The sequence below is a fragment of the Echinops telfairi genome, unplaced genomic scaffold (genome assembly GCF_000313985.2).
Source record: "Echinops telfairi isolate 266 unplaced genomic scaffold, ASM31398v2 ScPeMD7_7458;HRSCAF=8496, whole genome shotgun sequence".
Classification (NCBI taxonomy): domain Eukaryota; kingdom Metazoa; phylum Chordata; class Mammalia; order Afrosoricida; family Tenrecidae; genus Echinops; species Echinops telfairi.
This window is the reverse complement of record NW_022111358.1, coordinates 49467404-49483485: the sequence shown is the minus strand read 5'-3', so window position 1 is coordinate 49483485 and position 16082 is coordinate 49467404. Positions and strand designations below refer to the sequence as shown.

Sequence of the window (16082 nt, the reverse complement as noted above, 5' to 3'; positions counted from 1 at the left end):
GATCAGGGGGAAAGTAAAATATGTGGAAACTGAGTAATAGCCTACTTAAAAACTACAGAATAACAGAAAAAAATGTTAACAAGAAGATTTTTTTTTTGGGGGGGGGGTAATCAAATCGGGAACAATAACAAAGAGAAGCAGTGCTCACTGGGAATTTTATATCAATAAATACCCACACATCAAAAGAGATGAAAGGACCAAAATCAATACCTAGTCCAACATTCAGAACAATTAGAAAAAGAACAACAAAATAAGCCTAAAGTCATCTCAAGAAAATAAATAATAAAAATGAAATAAATGAAACAAATAAATGAAATAAATGAAACAAAACCAAAAGAATCAACAAGACTGTCAGTTGGCTCTATATGAACAGATTAATAAAAACACCTGGAAATCTAACAAAGGAAAAGGAGGATACACAAATCGCACCAGTGACAAATGAAGTGGGTGATGTCAGGGCAAAACCCATGGACATAAAAAGGGTAATATAGAATCAAAAGGGAGACAATGTCAAGGAGTCCATGTAGAAAAAGGATGTTTGGAAACTGATTGTGGTAGCAAGTGTACAATGCTACTTGACATGATTGAAATATGGAATGAAATATGTATTAAATCCCAACTAATAAAAAGTACAAATAAAACATATCCTACATTAAAAAAAAATACAGATGTGGCGAAGAAAGCTGATGGTGTCCGGCTATCAAAAAGTATAGTGTCTGGGGTCTTAAAGGCTTGAAGGTAATCAAGCGGCCATCAAGCTCAGAAGCAACAAAACCCACATGGAAGAAGCACACCAGCCTATGCATCCACGAGGTGTTGAAGGGATCAGGTATAAGGCATCATCAGAACGAAAAATCTTACCATAATGAATGATGGAGGGAGTGCGGAGTGGAGATCCAAAGCCCATTAGTAGGCCACTGGAGATCCCCTTGTAGAGGGGTCTCAGGGAGGAGACGAGCCAGTCAGGGTGCGATGTAACAACGATGAGAAATACATCTTTCCTCTAGTTCCTAAATGTTTCCTCCCCGCTCCCACTACCATGACTCGAATTCGACCTTGCAAGTCTGGCTAGACCAGAGGATGTACACTGGTACAGATAGGAACTGAAAATACAGGGAATCCAGGGCAGATGAGCCCTATAGGACCAGTGGTGTGAGTGGCGAAACAGGGAGGGTAAAGGGAGAATGGGTAGGAAAGAGGGAACCGATTACAAGGAACTATATGTGACCTCCTCCCTGGGGGACAGACAACCGAAAAGTGGGTGAAGGGAGACGTCGGACAGGGCAAGATATGACAAAATACCAATTTATAAACTATCAAGGGCTCATGAGGGAGGGGGGAGCAGGGAGGGAGGGGAAAAATGAGGACCTAATGTCGGGGGTTTAAGTGGAGAGAAAATGTTTTGAGAATGATGTACAAATGCGCTTTACACAATTGATGTGTGTATGGATTGCGATAACAGTTGTATGAGCCCCTAATAAAATGTTTAAAAAAAAATACAGAGCCATACTGCAACAAATGAGATTTTAGAAATCTCCCCAAATTAACACAAACTCAAATCGAAAATTTGAACAGACCCATAACAAAATAAGTTGATCAGGTCAATAAAAGTCTACCAACAGAAAAAAGTTCACTGGTAAAGTCCACCAAAATAGCTATACAACTATGTAAATGGATGCAGAAAAGGTATTCCAACATCGTTTCCTGATAAAAGCGCTCAGCAAAAATTTCTCAGCATATTTAAGTGCATGTATACAAATTCAGTGGCCAATATTAGTGTTATTATTCAATATTATGCTGGAAATCTTGGCTAGAGCTAACAGGCAAAGACGGGTAATTAAAGGCATCAAATTGGGAAAGAAATCAAACTCTATTCATGGTTGATGTTGTTGGGTGCCTTCAAGTTGGTTCCGACTCATCCAGACCCTGTGTATCCAGACCCTGTACACAATAGAATGAAACACTGCCCAGTCCTGCTTCATGTTCATGATTGTTCTAACGTTTGAGCCCATCATTGCAACCGCGTCAACCCATTTTGCCAAGGGTGTTCCTGTTTTTATGCCGCCTCTCTACTTTACCAAGCACTGTGTCCTTTTGCAGGACATGGTCTTTCCTGATAGCATGCTCAAGGTACCTGTATACTCGAGTATAAGAAGACCCAAATATCAGCCAAGGTACCTAATTTTACCACAAAAACTGCATAAAAAATGTGCTGAAAAACTCGGCTTATACATGAGTATTTATGGTATGTGGGATGAAGTCTCACTGTCTTTGCTTCTAAGGAGCATTCTTGCTGTACTTATTCCAAAACAGATTCGTTTGTTCCTCTGGCGTTATGGTTCTTTCAGCACCATAATTACAACGCATCCGTTCTTCTTTTCTCTTTCTTATTCATAGTGCAACTTTCACATGCTTGTGAGGCAATTCAAAGTACCATGGCTTGAGTCACATGCGGCACCTTAGTCCTCAGAGTAACATCCTTGCTCTCCAACACTTTAAAGATGCAATGTGTCCTTTGATCTCTTAACTGCTGCTTCCACGAGCACTGAATGTGGACCCAAGCTAGGCGAAACCCTTGACAACATCAACCTTTTCTCCATTTATCATAATGTTATTTCCTGGTCCAGTTGTGAGGCTTATTGTGTTCTTCACATTGAATTGTATTCCATACCTTGACAATGAGTTGTAATTCACACTGAAGGCTATGGTCCTTGATCTTTGCTAGCAAATGCTTCAAGTCCTGCTCGTTTTCAGCAAGCAAGGTTGTATCTTCTGCATCTTAGAGGAAGCTGCATTCTTCTTTGTATAATCCAGCTTCGCTGATGATTTGCTCAGCATACAGATTGAACAAGTATGGTGAGAGGCTACAACCCAGACACACACCTCTCCTGATTCTAAACCATGCAGTATGCCCATGTTCTGTTTGCATAACTGCCTCTTAATCCCTGCGCAGGTTCCATATGAGTGCAATAAAGTGTTCTGGAACTCCCAGTTTTCTCAAGGTTATTCATAGTTTGTAATGATCCACACATTAGTCAAATGATCCATTTGAGTAAATGCTTTGGCATAGTCAATAAAACACAAGTAAACATCTTTCTAGTATTCTCTGCTTTCGGCCAAAAGCCATCGGACCATCAGCAATTATGTCCCTTGTTCCACGTCCTCTTCTGAATCGAGCCCGAACCAGTGGCGGTTCCCTGTTAATGTACTGCTACAACCATTGTTGGAGGAGCTTTATCAAAATTTTACTTTCATGTAATATTACAGATATTGTTCTATAATTTGAGCATTCTGTGGGGTTACCTTTCTTTGGAACAAATAATGAGTATGTTCTAGTCAATTGGCCAGATAGTCGCCTTCCAAATGTCCTGGTATAGAGGAGTGAGTGCCTGTGGTGGCTCTTTAGGGTGATGGAACACTCGGATTGGTGTCTGTACCTTCCTGGAACCTCGTTCTTCGCTAATGGCATCGGTGCAACTTGGACTGCTTCCTTCAGCCCCATTGGTTCTTGCTCCCATGCTACCTCCAGAAATAGTGGAATGTCCACTTGTTCTTTATTTTTTTCCAACCATTTATTGGCATGTAATTCACATATCATACAATTCACTAGTTTGATCATATCAAGAAGAATTGTACAATAATCATCACAATTAGTTTTAGAACATTTTCTTCATTCTTTTTTTTCAAAATCATTTTATTGGGTGCGCTTTACAGATACCCTAACATTCCACAGGTCAATCACATCATTTTCTTCGTTCTTGTACTCATCGTTATTAGCTCCCCATTTCCCCCCAACCTCCCCTGCCAGACCCGTAAGGGATCATTAATCCATGTATTGCTTTTGTAGATTTACCTTCGACTAGTTCTTTTTGGTATAGTGATTGTGTAGTCTTATCTTCTTTTGCTGCTTCCTGAATCATTTGGTATTTTGCCTACAGGATCTTTCAATATTGAAACTTGAGGCCTGACGTTTTCCTTTTAAGATATGCTGAGTGTGTTCTTCCTTTTTAGTTTTCAAACTCGAGGTCTTTTGCACATTTCATTATTTTATTTTTGTCTTCTCGAGCTGCTTGAATTTTCTATTCAGCTCTTTGACTTCATCATCATTTTTTCATTTGTTTTAGCTACTCTATGATTAAGAGCAAGTTTCAAAGGCTCTGCTGACCTCCACTTGACCTTTTCTACTTTCCTTTCTCTTTGATTACCTTTCACTTTCTCTATGCATGCCGTTCTTGGTGTCACCCTCGAGCTCATCGAGTCGTTACTGCGCATTGCATTAAATCTCCTCTGGAGATTGCCTCAGAGTTCAGGTGGGATAGACTCAAGGTTGGATGTTGAGATTGCCTCAGAGTTCAGGTGGGATAGACTCGAGGTTGGATCTTGGCTCTCATGGACTTGTTTTCTGCAGTTTCAACTGAACTCTTACATGTGAGTCAGCCCCAGGCCTGGTTTTAGCTGCTGATACTTAGCATCTCCACGATCTCTTCCCACAGATGTACTCAGTTTTATTTTTGTGTGTTCAATCTGGAGAAATCCACGTGGCCAGTCATCTTTTGTGTTGAAAAAAAAGATATTTGTGATGAAAAAGTCATTGGTCGTGTGATCAAGTCATTTGGTTAAGCAACATTCTGTCATGCAATCTCAGGTTTCCTCCTGTCACCAAGGCCATACTTTCCAACGACTGTTCCTTCCTCTTTGCTTCCAACTTTTGCGTTCCAATTACCAATTATCAATGCACCTTGATTGAATGTTTTATCAATTTTAGGCTAAATGTGTTGGTAGAATTCTTCCACTTCTTCATCATGAACTTTAGTGGTATAAATCTGAGTAATAGTTGTATTGGTTGGATTTCCTTGACATCAAGTAGATGTACTCCTATCACAGACAGCACGGTACTGTGAGATGGATATTCAAATGTCCTGTAAGATTATGAATGTACCTTGGGCCTTCACTCAAGTATCCCTCAATGCAAGAACATTTTGCTCTATTAAACTGGCATTCCATGATACTCACCTTCCCGACACGATCACTGAAGACAAAGTGGGACATAAGCAAATGTGGTGAAGAAAGCTGATGGTGCCCAGCTATCAAAAGATATAGTGTCTGGGGTCTTAAAGGTCTGAAGGTAAATAAGCAGCCATCTAGCTCAGAAGCAACAAAGCCTACATGGAAGAAGCACACCAGCCTGTGTGACCATGAGGTATCGAAGGGATCAGGTATCAGGCATCAAAAAACAAAAAATCAAATCACTGTGAATGAGGGGGAGTGCAAATTGGGGACCCAAGACCCATCTGTAGACAAATGGACATCCCTTTACAGAAGGGTCGTGGGGAGGAGACGAGCCAGTCAGGGTGCAGCGTAAGCAATGATGAAACATGCAACTTTCCTCTAGTTCCTAAATGCTTCCTCCCCTCACCCCCTCACATCCCCCCCAACACACACTGTTATGATCCCAATTCTACCTTACAAATCTGGCTAGACCAGAGGATGTACACTGGTACAGATAGGATCTGGAAATACAGGGAATCCAGGACAGATAATCCCTTCAGGACCAGTACTGAGAGAGGCGATACCAGGAGGGTAGGGTAGAAAGGAGGAACCAATTACAAGGATCTACATATAACCTCCTCCCTGGGGGATGGACAACAGAAAAGTGGGTGAAGGGAGACGTCTGACAGTGTAAGATATGACAAAATAATAATCTATAAATTATCAAGTGTTTATGAGGGAGTGGGGAGCAGGGAGGGGGGGTGGAATACAAGCCCCGGATAAAATAATTTTAAAAAATCAAAAAACAGATGATGAATGTAGCATCATTCCCCCTACTTGTGTCATTCCTAGAATAGTAAACTATGATTCTCTGATTCAAGATGGCCAATACCAGGCCATCTCAGCTCACTGATACCTAGAATGCCAATTTCTATGGGTTTCATTTAATTTTTTACAACTTCCAATTTTCCTAGATTCCTACTTCAAATATTCCAAGTTCTGATGACTGACTGATGTTGGGCTGCTTTTCTCATTTTGAGCTGTGCCCCATCAGAAAATGCAGGTCCCAGAGGTTTCCTTTCGCAGGCTTTCCTCCGTCCATGGCCTCCTGGTCTGCTTGACCACGAGAAGGCAGCTCTGCCGAGTCAGGTTTGGAGTGCCTTCCAACGGGAGGGACTCATCTCCTGGCACCGTCGTCAACCATGTTCTGCTTCCTTCACGAGGTTTCCTCAGGAAAATGTTTCTGACAACGTTACAATTCTGTCCATACGGGGTTCTGTGTCTAAGTCCTCAGGAGTGGGCAGCGCTCTTCAGAGTTTGTTCGTAGTCTGAAAGCTCTGCTGACACCTGCTCGTAGTCTCCAGCATCACAACAACACAAAAGCCACCACAGTATGACAAACTGACTAGGACTTCCTAAAATTAGACACGGATGCGCACCAAAAGATTTCATCAAAAGAATAAAAAAGGAATCCAGAGTCTGAGAAAATGTTTTGGCAAAGACATATCAGGCTAGCGACTATCCTCTAAAATTTATAGAAAAACCTAAAATGTGTAGAAAAAAATTTAAATGTGGCCAACAAACATGAAGAAATGATTCTGGCTGATACCAAGGGCTGAAGTAGAAAGAAAATGTTTTGAGAATGATGATGGCAACAAATGTGCTAATGTGCTTGACACAAGGGATGTATGTATGGATTGTGAGAAGAGTTGTACAAGCCACCAATAAAATGATTTATAAAAAAAAGAAGAAATGTCCCCGATCATTAACCATCTGAGAGATGCAAGTTAAAACTATTATGAAATACCATCTCACCCCAGAATTAATAGAAAACTCAAAAATCTCACTGCTGTCGAATCAATTCTAACTCATAGCAACCCTGTAGAACAGGGTAGAACTGTCTCTGTGGATTTCTGAGACTATAAATCTTTACAGTAGTAGAAAGCCTCATTTTTCTCCTGCAGAATGACTGGTGGTTTTGAACTGCTAGCCTTGCAGTTAGCAGCCCAAGGCATAACTCATGACACCAACCGTGGAGAGACTGGCACCCTCATGGACTGTTGATAGGACTGTAAACTATGCAACCACTGTGGAAAATGATATGGTGCTTCTCTCAAAAGATGGAACTAGACATATTATGTGATCCAGCAATCCCAACGCTTGGTATATAGCCCAGAGAAATAAAAGCCACAACACAAGATGATAGATGCACACTCATGTTCATTGCTGCACTATCCATACCAGCAAAAACATGGAAATGATCTAAATATCCACAGATGGAACAATGGAGAAACAAAGTATAATACATGTACACAGTGGAATACATCAAATAGTAACGACAGATCTGCAAAAACACCTTAACATGGATAAACATGGAGGACATTACACTGAGTGAAATAAGAATCACAAAAGGACAGTTATCCTATGAAACCACGATTTTAAAAGAAAAGATTTTCATACTAAAAGAAACATTCTTTGATCATTACCAAGGGTGTAGGGGGCAGGCGGGGTGGTTACTAGCTAGAAGGTAGACAGATGTTACCTGGGGTAAAGGGAAGGCGATATGTAAGAGAGGTTGGCAAGGAAAAATGGAGGCAGGAAGAGACATTGGGAGGAATGCAAGAGTTAAAAACAGCAGAGGCACACACTGCTACATACACAATCCGCCATACAATGACCTCCACGGGGGCACGGGGACAGACACAGAGGCAGAGCAGGTATAGGAGGGGGGGTGGGGGCTGGAACTACATCCACAGAAATATATAGGGGAGAAATTTGAGAGGAAAAATTTTTACATGTGTATTTACCAGCGCTGCAGATATATCCATGAATGAGATGGGGCAGACAGAAGGCAAAATTGAGAACATAACAAAGTACCTTGAGGGGATGGATCAGTGGTCCTGGGAGCTGATGACCATGGTCATGGAGGACACCAAGGGCAATTGGCATGACAGAGTCCACAAAGCCAGTATTCTACATTCCTACCTTGGTGAGTAGCAATTGGGGTGCTAAAAGCCTCTGAGTGACCCGATACCAGTGGTTCTCAACCTTGCTAATGCCGCGACCCTTTCATACAGTTACTCATGTGGTGGTGACCACCCAACCATAAAATTATTTTCGTTTCTACTTCATCACTGTAATTTTGCTACTGTTATGAGTCAGGTGACTCCTGTGAAAGGGTCATTCGACCCCCAAAGGGGTCGCGACCCACAGGTTGAGAACCACTGCCATATACAGTGCAACTATGGGTCTCTTCCCATTCAGAGGAAAGAAGAGTTAAGGAAATTGAGGATGCACAGAAACAATTAATCCAATAGACTAAGACTATGAGAAATCAGTCCATACAACGTTAAGCCGGAAGAACTAGATGGTGCCCACTGCTACCTGCAATAGCTCTGGAGGGGATCACATTAGAAGGTCCTGGGTAAGAGTAGGAGGAGATTTGGGGACAAAACTCAAAATCATAAAAATGACTAAGCTTTCCAGTTGGCTAGAGGCTGTTAGAACCCTCAAGACTCCAGCTTTTAGCAACTCTTCAGGTCTGGAACTGAACTCACTTCCATGGCTCGATTGGTAAGTCTATATGGGGTACCGTAACACTGTGGAGGGAAGCATTCCTTAAACCACCCAACCATCTGAGATCAAAAGGGCAGCATTTGCCCAGGACTGAGTTTAGGAAGCAGGAGGGGGATGGGAATGGGCACCCCAGGAGCAGGGAGAGAAGTGATGTTACACTGGGATAATAACCGTGACATGAAACAAACTGCACATAAATTATGAAACGGGAGATTGGCTTGCTCTGTAAACCTTCACTCACTTTGCAACCAAAAGTTGTAAAAGGGTCGGGGGATTAAAGCTTCCAATTAGTGAGGGCTTTACCAAGAAGTGTCTCCCCACGCTTCCCAGGTTGGGAGAAGATGTGGGCAGGAGAGCGCACCTCTCTGCGGCCAACATTCAGCCACATCCATGTTTCCTCGTATCTCCGTACCTGAACGTGCCCGCCTCCTGGAGGGCATCCTGATTGGAGGCTTCCCGTACTACCCACTCCTTCTCATTGTACATGGTCTCCTCCTGCTTCTTCAAGAGTGAGTAGAGACGGTCCTTGAAGACCTTCAAGAAAGAGGCTGTAAGGAAGGAGAGGACACATCCAATTAACAGACCCTACAGGCAACGAGTCGTGAGCTCCGAAAGACTTTCAGTCCTCCTCTGTCAATAGGTCACACGGCCGTTGCATCTGCTAGTCCAATTGCAGAGCAGACTCCCAGAGATGTTCCCAGTTTCCCTCTGAGTCAGCTGTTCCGGGGAGCCCCAGAGGACGGAAAGGGCTCCCCACACACAACTGAGGAAGAGCCCACAATGGACAGAGGATGGAAATAGACACAAGTTTGACAGTTCATTTCTATCCTGCCAATATATCCGTGTATACAGTAGAGAGCACTGGGCAAGGGGGTGCAGAGTGAGTAAAGTTCTTCGCCATAATCAAACACTTTGAAGGAACGGCTCCAGGAGCCTGAGGGCCAAGGACCATGGTCTCAGGCTCTTCACAGTCCATTGCTATAGCAGAGTTCAAAATGACAATCTATGTTTTCCCAGTTGGTACAAAGAAGAGTGAAGAAAACAGAAGATCGATGGCAACAACTAGATGAACGGACCACTAAAACACCAACCTGCATGACTCTCAGACCGCGGGAGCCGGATGGCACCCAGTTGTATTACCTACTATACTGAAAGGGAGCTAGAAGGGCCTGGAGAGACTGGGAGAAAACTGTGGAGCCAAACTCGAAATCTCTTTTCTTAAAAAGGGCCGTGCTTGCCATGCTTCCTGCTCTGATCAGAGACTGTGGAGCCCCAAAGACCATGGCCCTCTGTCCCCTTTTATGCCTGGAACGGAACTCACCCCTCTGGGTCAATTTTCAGCTATTTAAGACAGGTCTATAAGGGTATAATTGGGCTACACTTAAGAATAATAAATCAATTGAGAATAAAAGGGCATCATTTGCCCAAAAATCCAGATCAGACGGCAGGAAAGGGCTATCAGAGGCTGGGGAAAGGACCTGGGAACCCAGACGGAGTGGGAGAGGTGATGTCAGTGGGGGGGTTGCAGTCAATGACATGAAACCATCTATGAATTGCTGAAAGCAGATTTCCTCTATAAATCTTCATTTAAATTCGCAATGGAAAGTTAGAGAAAAAGAAGAAGCGAACCAGCCAACAATGGGGAATTGGGAATAGCACAGAGAGGGGTGAGGACCATACCTCTGAATCCATCTTCTTCATTCAAGAGGCCGAGAAGGATCTCTACTCTCCTCGTGTTGCGTGGAAAGCGCTCGTTGTGGTCTCTGAGCATCCCCACAGCACTCTGCACGCAGCTGCTCAGGAGTCTGCTAGTGTCCAGGACCTGCAGCCGTCAGTACAATGCCGTGAGATGGCATCTCAGGGTCGACATGCAGGAAGCAGAGGTGATTTTCCATGTAGAGATGACGCTGGTGACCGACCAGCTGCTCCTGAGAGTCCGCCCACGTCCCCTGCTCATCAGGGACTTGGTCAGAACAGAGCACAGTTAACAGGGAGACCTCAGGAAACTCTGAGGGCCAGGATTTCACCTACAGTTGACTCCAGCACCAAGGGAGCCCTGGAGGCTCCAGGGCTCAGCACTAGCTGCAAACCGTGCGCGCAATGGCCCGTGACCACCAGCTGCTCCTTAGGAGAAGAGACCTGGCGATCTGCCCCTGAGAAGATTTTAGCCTCAGCAAGAAAGCCTGGGGGGCAGTTCTACCCTGTCCTGTGAGTCAGAGTGGACCTGACAGCGCTTGAAACAGCAACGCTGCCAGCACCAGTCGTCATGAGTCAGCTCTTAGTCCGCATGCCCCGTGTGTAACAAGATAGAGCGGCTCCACAGGGCTTTCAATGGCTGGGTTTCAGAAGTTGATCCCACGGCTTCTTCTGAGGCTGCTCTGCATGGACTCGAAAGCCCAGCCTTTCAGTTAGTAGCCACACCCCCGTTACCATTTGGCATCCTCCACGGACTCCCACTATCTGGAGTAGAGGGGGAAAGGAGGGCCCCAGCATGGCCCAGGGGGCCCTGGAGGGCTGGTGCTTACCTCAGTGCTTCTGGGCCCAGAGGCTGCCCCCTCCACCTCGGCAGAGCTGTCCGTGTCCATTCCCAGCTCTGCTGTGTCCCCAGGTCCTTTCAGCTCTGTCTCCATCGCCTCCTCCTCCTCATGGTCCCCTGTCCCGTGTCCCATCTCCACTGCAATGGAAGCAGAGCCAATCAGCCTACGATGCACACAGGGACCTCAGCAGCACTTCCTGTGAGGACACGTGCTTAGCACATGCCCAGGCTGGCCAGAGTGGCCCCCAGATGAGGCAATGTTTGCCATACAGACAGGACACAAGTTGAGTTCACCCACTCAGGGTGGCTCCCCCCTTCCGCCTCCCAGGGGGCTCTGTCAGAGGAGCCAAGACAAACAGACACCTTCCAGAGGGGCTCTCCCCAAAGATCTCCGAGGCCAGTGACAGCCCCCTCTGCCAGCCTTGGGGAGCAGGTCAGGGTGCTGTGGTCACTCCCCGGTCAGATAGGTCAGCTCAGCAAAGGTCTTGAGCTGCTGCTACAGGGCAAGTGCTGGGAGCCAGAGGGTACTGAGGCTGGGTGTCCTGTTGGCCAGCACCCACCGTGCACAGCTGCCCCCACAGCACTACCGGTCGGGCCCATCCACTATCCTGGGTCCCCAGAACCTCCGCTCAGCACTCACCCTCAGGCCTGTTCTGTGGAGCGAAGAGCTGGCTGATGGAGACATGTTGCAGCTCGGTCACGTCGGAAACCATGGTCGCTGACCTGTGGAGGTCGTCGATGTGCAGGCACTGCCACAGCCCTGGCAGAGAGAAAGCCGGGGTCCTCTTGTCGCTCCAGTACTCTGCTGTGAGGGAGGGGCTCCTGTCCTCCATGGAAACCCCTGAACGTGCTCACGTGGAACCCACCTGGGCATGCCGGGCCATGGGAGTCGGCGTAAGTATGTGATGCTCTCAAGTGTCTGCCGGTGTGTAATAATACGGGAGGGAGACCCTGCAGAGGTTTGCCTGTTGTTGTTATGGTTAGGTGCTGCCAAGTTGGTTCTGACTCAGAGCAACCCTGTGCACACAGAACAAAATGCTGCCCAGTCCTCCCTCTTGTTATGTGTGTGTCCGTGATCATTACAGTAGGTTTCTGGGCTCCTATTTCTGGATTGCCACTTTTCTTAGAGGATAAACAATGGGTGGCCCAACCCCTAGGAGAAGGAGAAGGCTTTCAGACAGCACTCTCCTGCCTCAAGTAGGCGTAAAGTATAAAGGTTCAGGCCAGATTCAGAAAAGGAGAGGGAACAGGGATATCATTCATTGTTGACGTCAGATGATGTTGCTGAAAGCAGAGAATACCAGAAAGATGTTTACTTGTGTTTGAACAAAGGCATTCAAATGTATGAATCATAGCAAAGTATGGATAACTTTGAGAAGAATGTGAATTCCAGAGCCCTTCATTGTGCTTATGTGGAACTCGTACATGGAATAAAAGGCAGATATGCAAATAGGTTTAAAATCAGGAAAGGTGTGTGTGTGGGTTGTATCCTCTCACCATACTTATTCAATATGTCTGCTGAGCAAATCACCAGAGAAGCTGGATTAGATGGAGAAGAATGCCGCATCAGGACTGGAGGAAGGCTTATAAAGAACCTCTCCTATGCAGAAGGCACAGCCTTGCTTGCTGAAAATGGAGAGGACTGGAAGCACTTGCCGAGGAAGATCAAGGAACAAGCCTTCAGTACGGCTTGTTCCAACTCAATATAAAGAAAGGCCCAAATCAATCGCTGAAGACAATTGGGTACATTAAGCAAATGTGGTGAAGAAAGCTGATGGTGCTTGGCTATAAAAAAATATAGCATCTTGGGTCTTAAAGGCTTGAAGGTAAACAAGCAGTCATCTAGCAGGGAAGCAACCAAGTCCACCTGGAAGAAGCAGACCAGCCTGTGTGATCACAAGGTGCCGAAGGGATCAGTTATCAGGCTTCAAAGAACAAAAAATCATATCATTGTGTGCTCACCTCCCCGATACGATTGCTGAAGACAAATGGGTGCATAAGCAAATGTGGTGAAGAAAGCTGATGGTGCCCAGCTATCAAAAGCTATAGCATCTGGGGTCTGAGAGGCTCGAAAGTAAACAAGCAGCCATCTAGCTCAGAAACAACAAAGCCTATGTGAAAGCACCCTAGCCTGTGTGATCACGAGATGTCGAAGGGGTCAGGTATCAGGCATGAAAGAACAAAAACTCAAATCATTGTGAATGAGGGGAGTGCAGATTGGGGACCCAAGACCCATCTGTAGGCAACCGGACATCCCCTTAATGAAGGGTCTTGGGGAGGAGATGAGCCAGTCAGGGTGTAGTGTAGCAACAACGAAACATACAACTTTCCTCTAGTTCTTAAATGCTTTTTCCCCCAACCCCCCTCCAACTATCATGATCCCAATTCTACCTTACAAATCTGGCTAGACCAGAGGATGTACACTGGTACAGATAGGAACTGGAAACACAGGGAATCCAGGACAGATGATCCCTTCAGGACCAGTGCCGAGAGTGGCGATACTGAGAAGGTGGAGGGAGGGTGGGGTAGAAAGGGGGAACTGATTATAAGGATCTACATTTAACCTCATCCCTGGGGGATGGACAACAGAGAAGCGGGTGAAGGGAGACGTCGGACAGTATAAGATATGACAAAATAATAATTTATAAATTATCAAGGGTTCATGGTGGGGGTAGTGGGGAGGGAGGGGGGAAATGAGGAGTTGATGCCAGGAGCTTAAGTGGAGAGCAGATGTTTTGAGAATGATGAGGGCAACGAATGTACAAATGTGCTTGACAATTGATGTACGTATGGATGGTGATAAGAGTTGTGTGAGCCCCCAATAAAATGATTTTATAAAAGCCCATATCCTCACAACTGGACCAATAGGTAACATTATGATAAAGGGAGAAAAGATCAAAGAGGTCAAGGATTTTGTCTTGCTTGGATCCACAATGCTCATGGAAGCAGCAGCCAGATCAAAAGATGAGTTCCCTTAGGGAAATCTGCTGCACGAGACCTCTTTAGAGTACTGAGAGCAAAGATGTTACTTTGAGGACTAAAATACACCTGACCCAACCCGTAGTATTTCCCATTGCCTAACATGCCTGTGAATTTGGACATAAGACCAAAGAAGACTCGATGCATTTGAATTGTGGTGCTAGAGGAGAATATTGAGAGTACCAAGAAGTACTAAAAGGACAACCAAATTTGTCCTGCAGGAAGGATAGCCAGAGGCAAGGATGGTGATACTTCTTCTTACACACTTTGGACATGTAAGGAGAAGGACGGCATGCTTGGTAAAGTGGAGGCGCAGCACACAAGAGGGGCCCTCGGTCAGATGGATCGACACAGTGGCTGCAACGGTGGGCTCAGCACAGGAAGTCTGAGGATGGTGCGGGCCGGCAGTGTTTCTCTCATTCGGTGTGTGTCAGATCGCTTTGGGTTGAAACCAACTCGATGGCACCTAACAACAGCAACATTCAGGCAGTCACCATCGTGTAATGGGCATCCTTCCCAGTGTGGTGCACACAGTGAAGGCGGCAAGCCAGCGCATCGTCAAGTGTCTCCTAGAAGCAGAATGAAGGGAATTCTTTCTGTGTGTCACAGCAGCGAGTCCAACGAGCTGTGAGTTTTCTTTGCCTTTGAAATGACTAGGGGTGAGAAATCTAGCCGTATCTGAAGAGAATACTGAGGTTAATCATCTAACTGTAGTCTTCCACCGCAGAGAACCAAATTTAAAGTAAGGGAAACATTATTAAAACAAATACCTTTACTAACAATCTTGGACCTACCTCCATGGAATCCCACGTAGGACGTTTCACTTCCCATCCTGGGCAACTTTGTGATGAAATAGACCAAGACATAGTCCTTTTTTATCTGGATCTTGTTGATTTCATTTATAGCAGAATACCTAAATTAAAAACAAGCAAACGTCATCAACTTTCTGAAATGGCTGAAAGGCATCCTAGTAGCTTTTGTGTTCAATATCACATGCTCACGTTGGTGTTTTGTGTTAGTTGTGCCTTGTTTCTTGCTTTGCGTTAATTTTGCACCCACTCCATCTTTCTCTCTGTTTGGAGAATAAGTCCAAGTGCTCCTCCAGTGAGCTCATTGTGCACACCCCTCTGGTAGAAGGGCATTCCTTTCTCAGCTGGAGACCCTGCCTTCCCATTGGGGGGGGACATGGGGGGGTGCTTGCCCTGATGCACCGAAGCGGGGCTAGATGAACTTTACATTTCAGGAGTCAGAGTTCTGTGGGCCACACAATCCCCTCATATCACCAAAGACCCCAGCGTTGCCCACTGGTAACTAATCAGTCATGACATGAAACATGGTTCCCAATGCTTGAAGAGGTGCAGAAATTACTTCAGCTCACAGAAAAGGAACAAAGTTCAATGTGAGAGGATCGTCTTACTCATGCAAACATGAGAACTACTGAGAGAGAGAGAGAGAGAGAAAGCCTTTACATGCTGTGATTTCCCTTTTACATGCAGTGAATTCCAGTGTGCCAGTCAGAATTCACAACTACCAAACCATGTCTGCACACATTTCCGTCTAGGATATTCTTTATAGCCTACTCATATTCTTTTACACTTCTTGCACTGTAAAGCTTCAGTATTGTTGTTAGCTTTTTTTTTTTTAATTCAAGCTCCATGTTTGGAGAACTAGAAGGGAGGAGAATTTTCACATCTTTGTCTTGTTTTCATTATATGATGTTATTTTCAGGGAAGAACTGCTTTAGGGGGTCCTGAATGAATTTTGAGTCTCCTCCTCAGTTTCTGAAGGAGTCTGCTGGCATGTGGTTCCACATTGGACCCTAGGGTCAGCAGTTCATTCACCAGCAGCTCCACAGGAGAAAGACGAGGCTTTCTACTCCCATAAAGAATTACAGTCTCTGGATGAGCCAGTCAGAATGCAGTACAGCACCGATGAAACACACAACTATCCTCTAGCTCTTTGGTGCTTCCTTCCCCCCACTATCATGACCTCAATTCTACCT

General features: G+C 45.2%; 1 protein-coding gene across 1 annotated transcript in view; it reads right to left on the bottom strand.

Moving 5' to 3' along the window:
* The window catches only part of RNF213 (ring finger protein 213), a 118356-nt gene that overhangs the window by 29100 nt on the left and 73174 nt on the right, over positions 1-16082 (bottom strand). Inside the window, exons 31-35 of the mRNA XM_045299779.1 lie at positions 14875-14993; positions 11742-11861; positions 11091-11239; positions 10246-10387; positions 8978-9113 (exon numbers count right to left, since the gene is read on the bottom strand). Coding sequence (XP_045155714.1) covers positions 8978-9113; positions 10246-10387; positions 11091-11239; positions 11742-11861; positions 14875-14993 — 666 coding nt within the window. The remainder of the gene's footprint in view (positions 1-8977; positions 9114-10245; positions 10388-11090; positions 11240-11741; positions 11862-14874; positions 14994-16082) is intronic.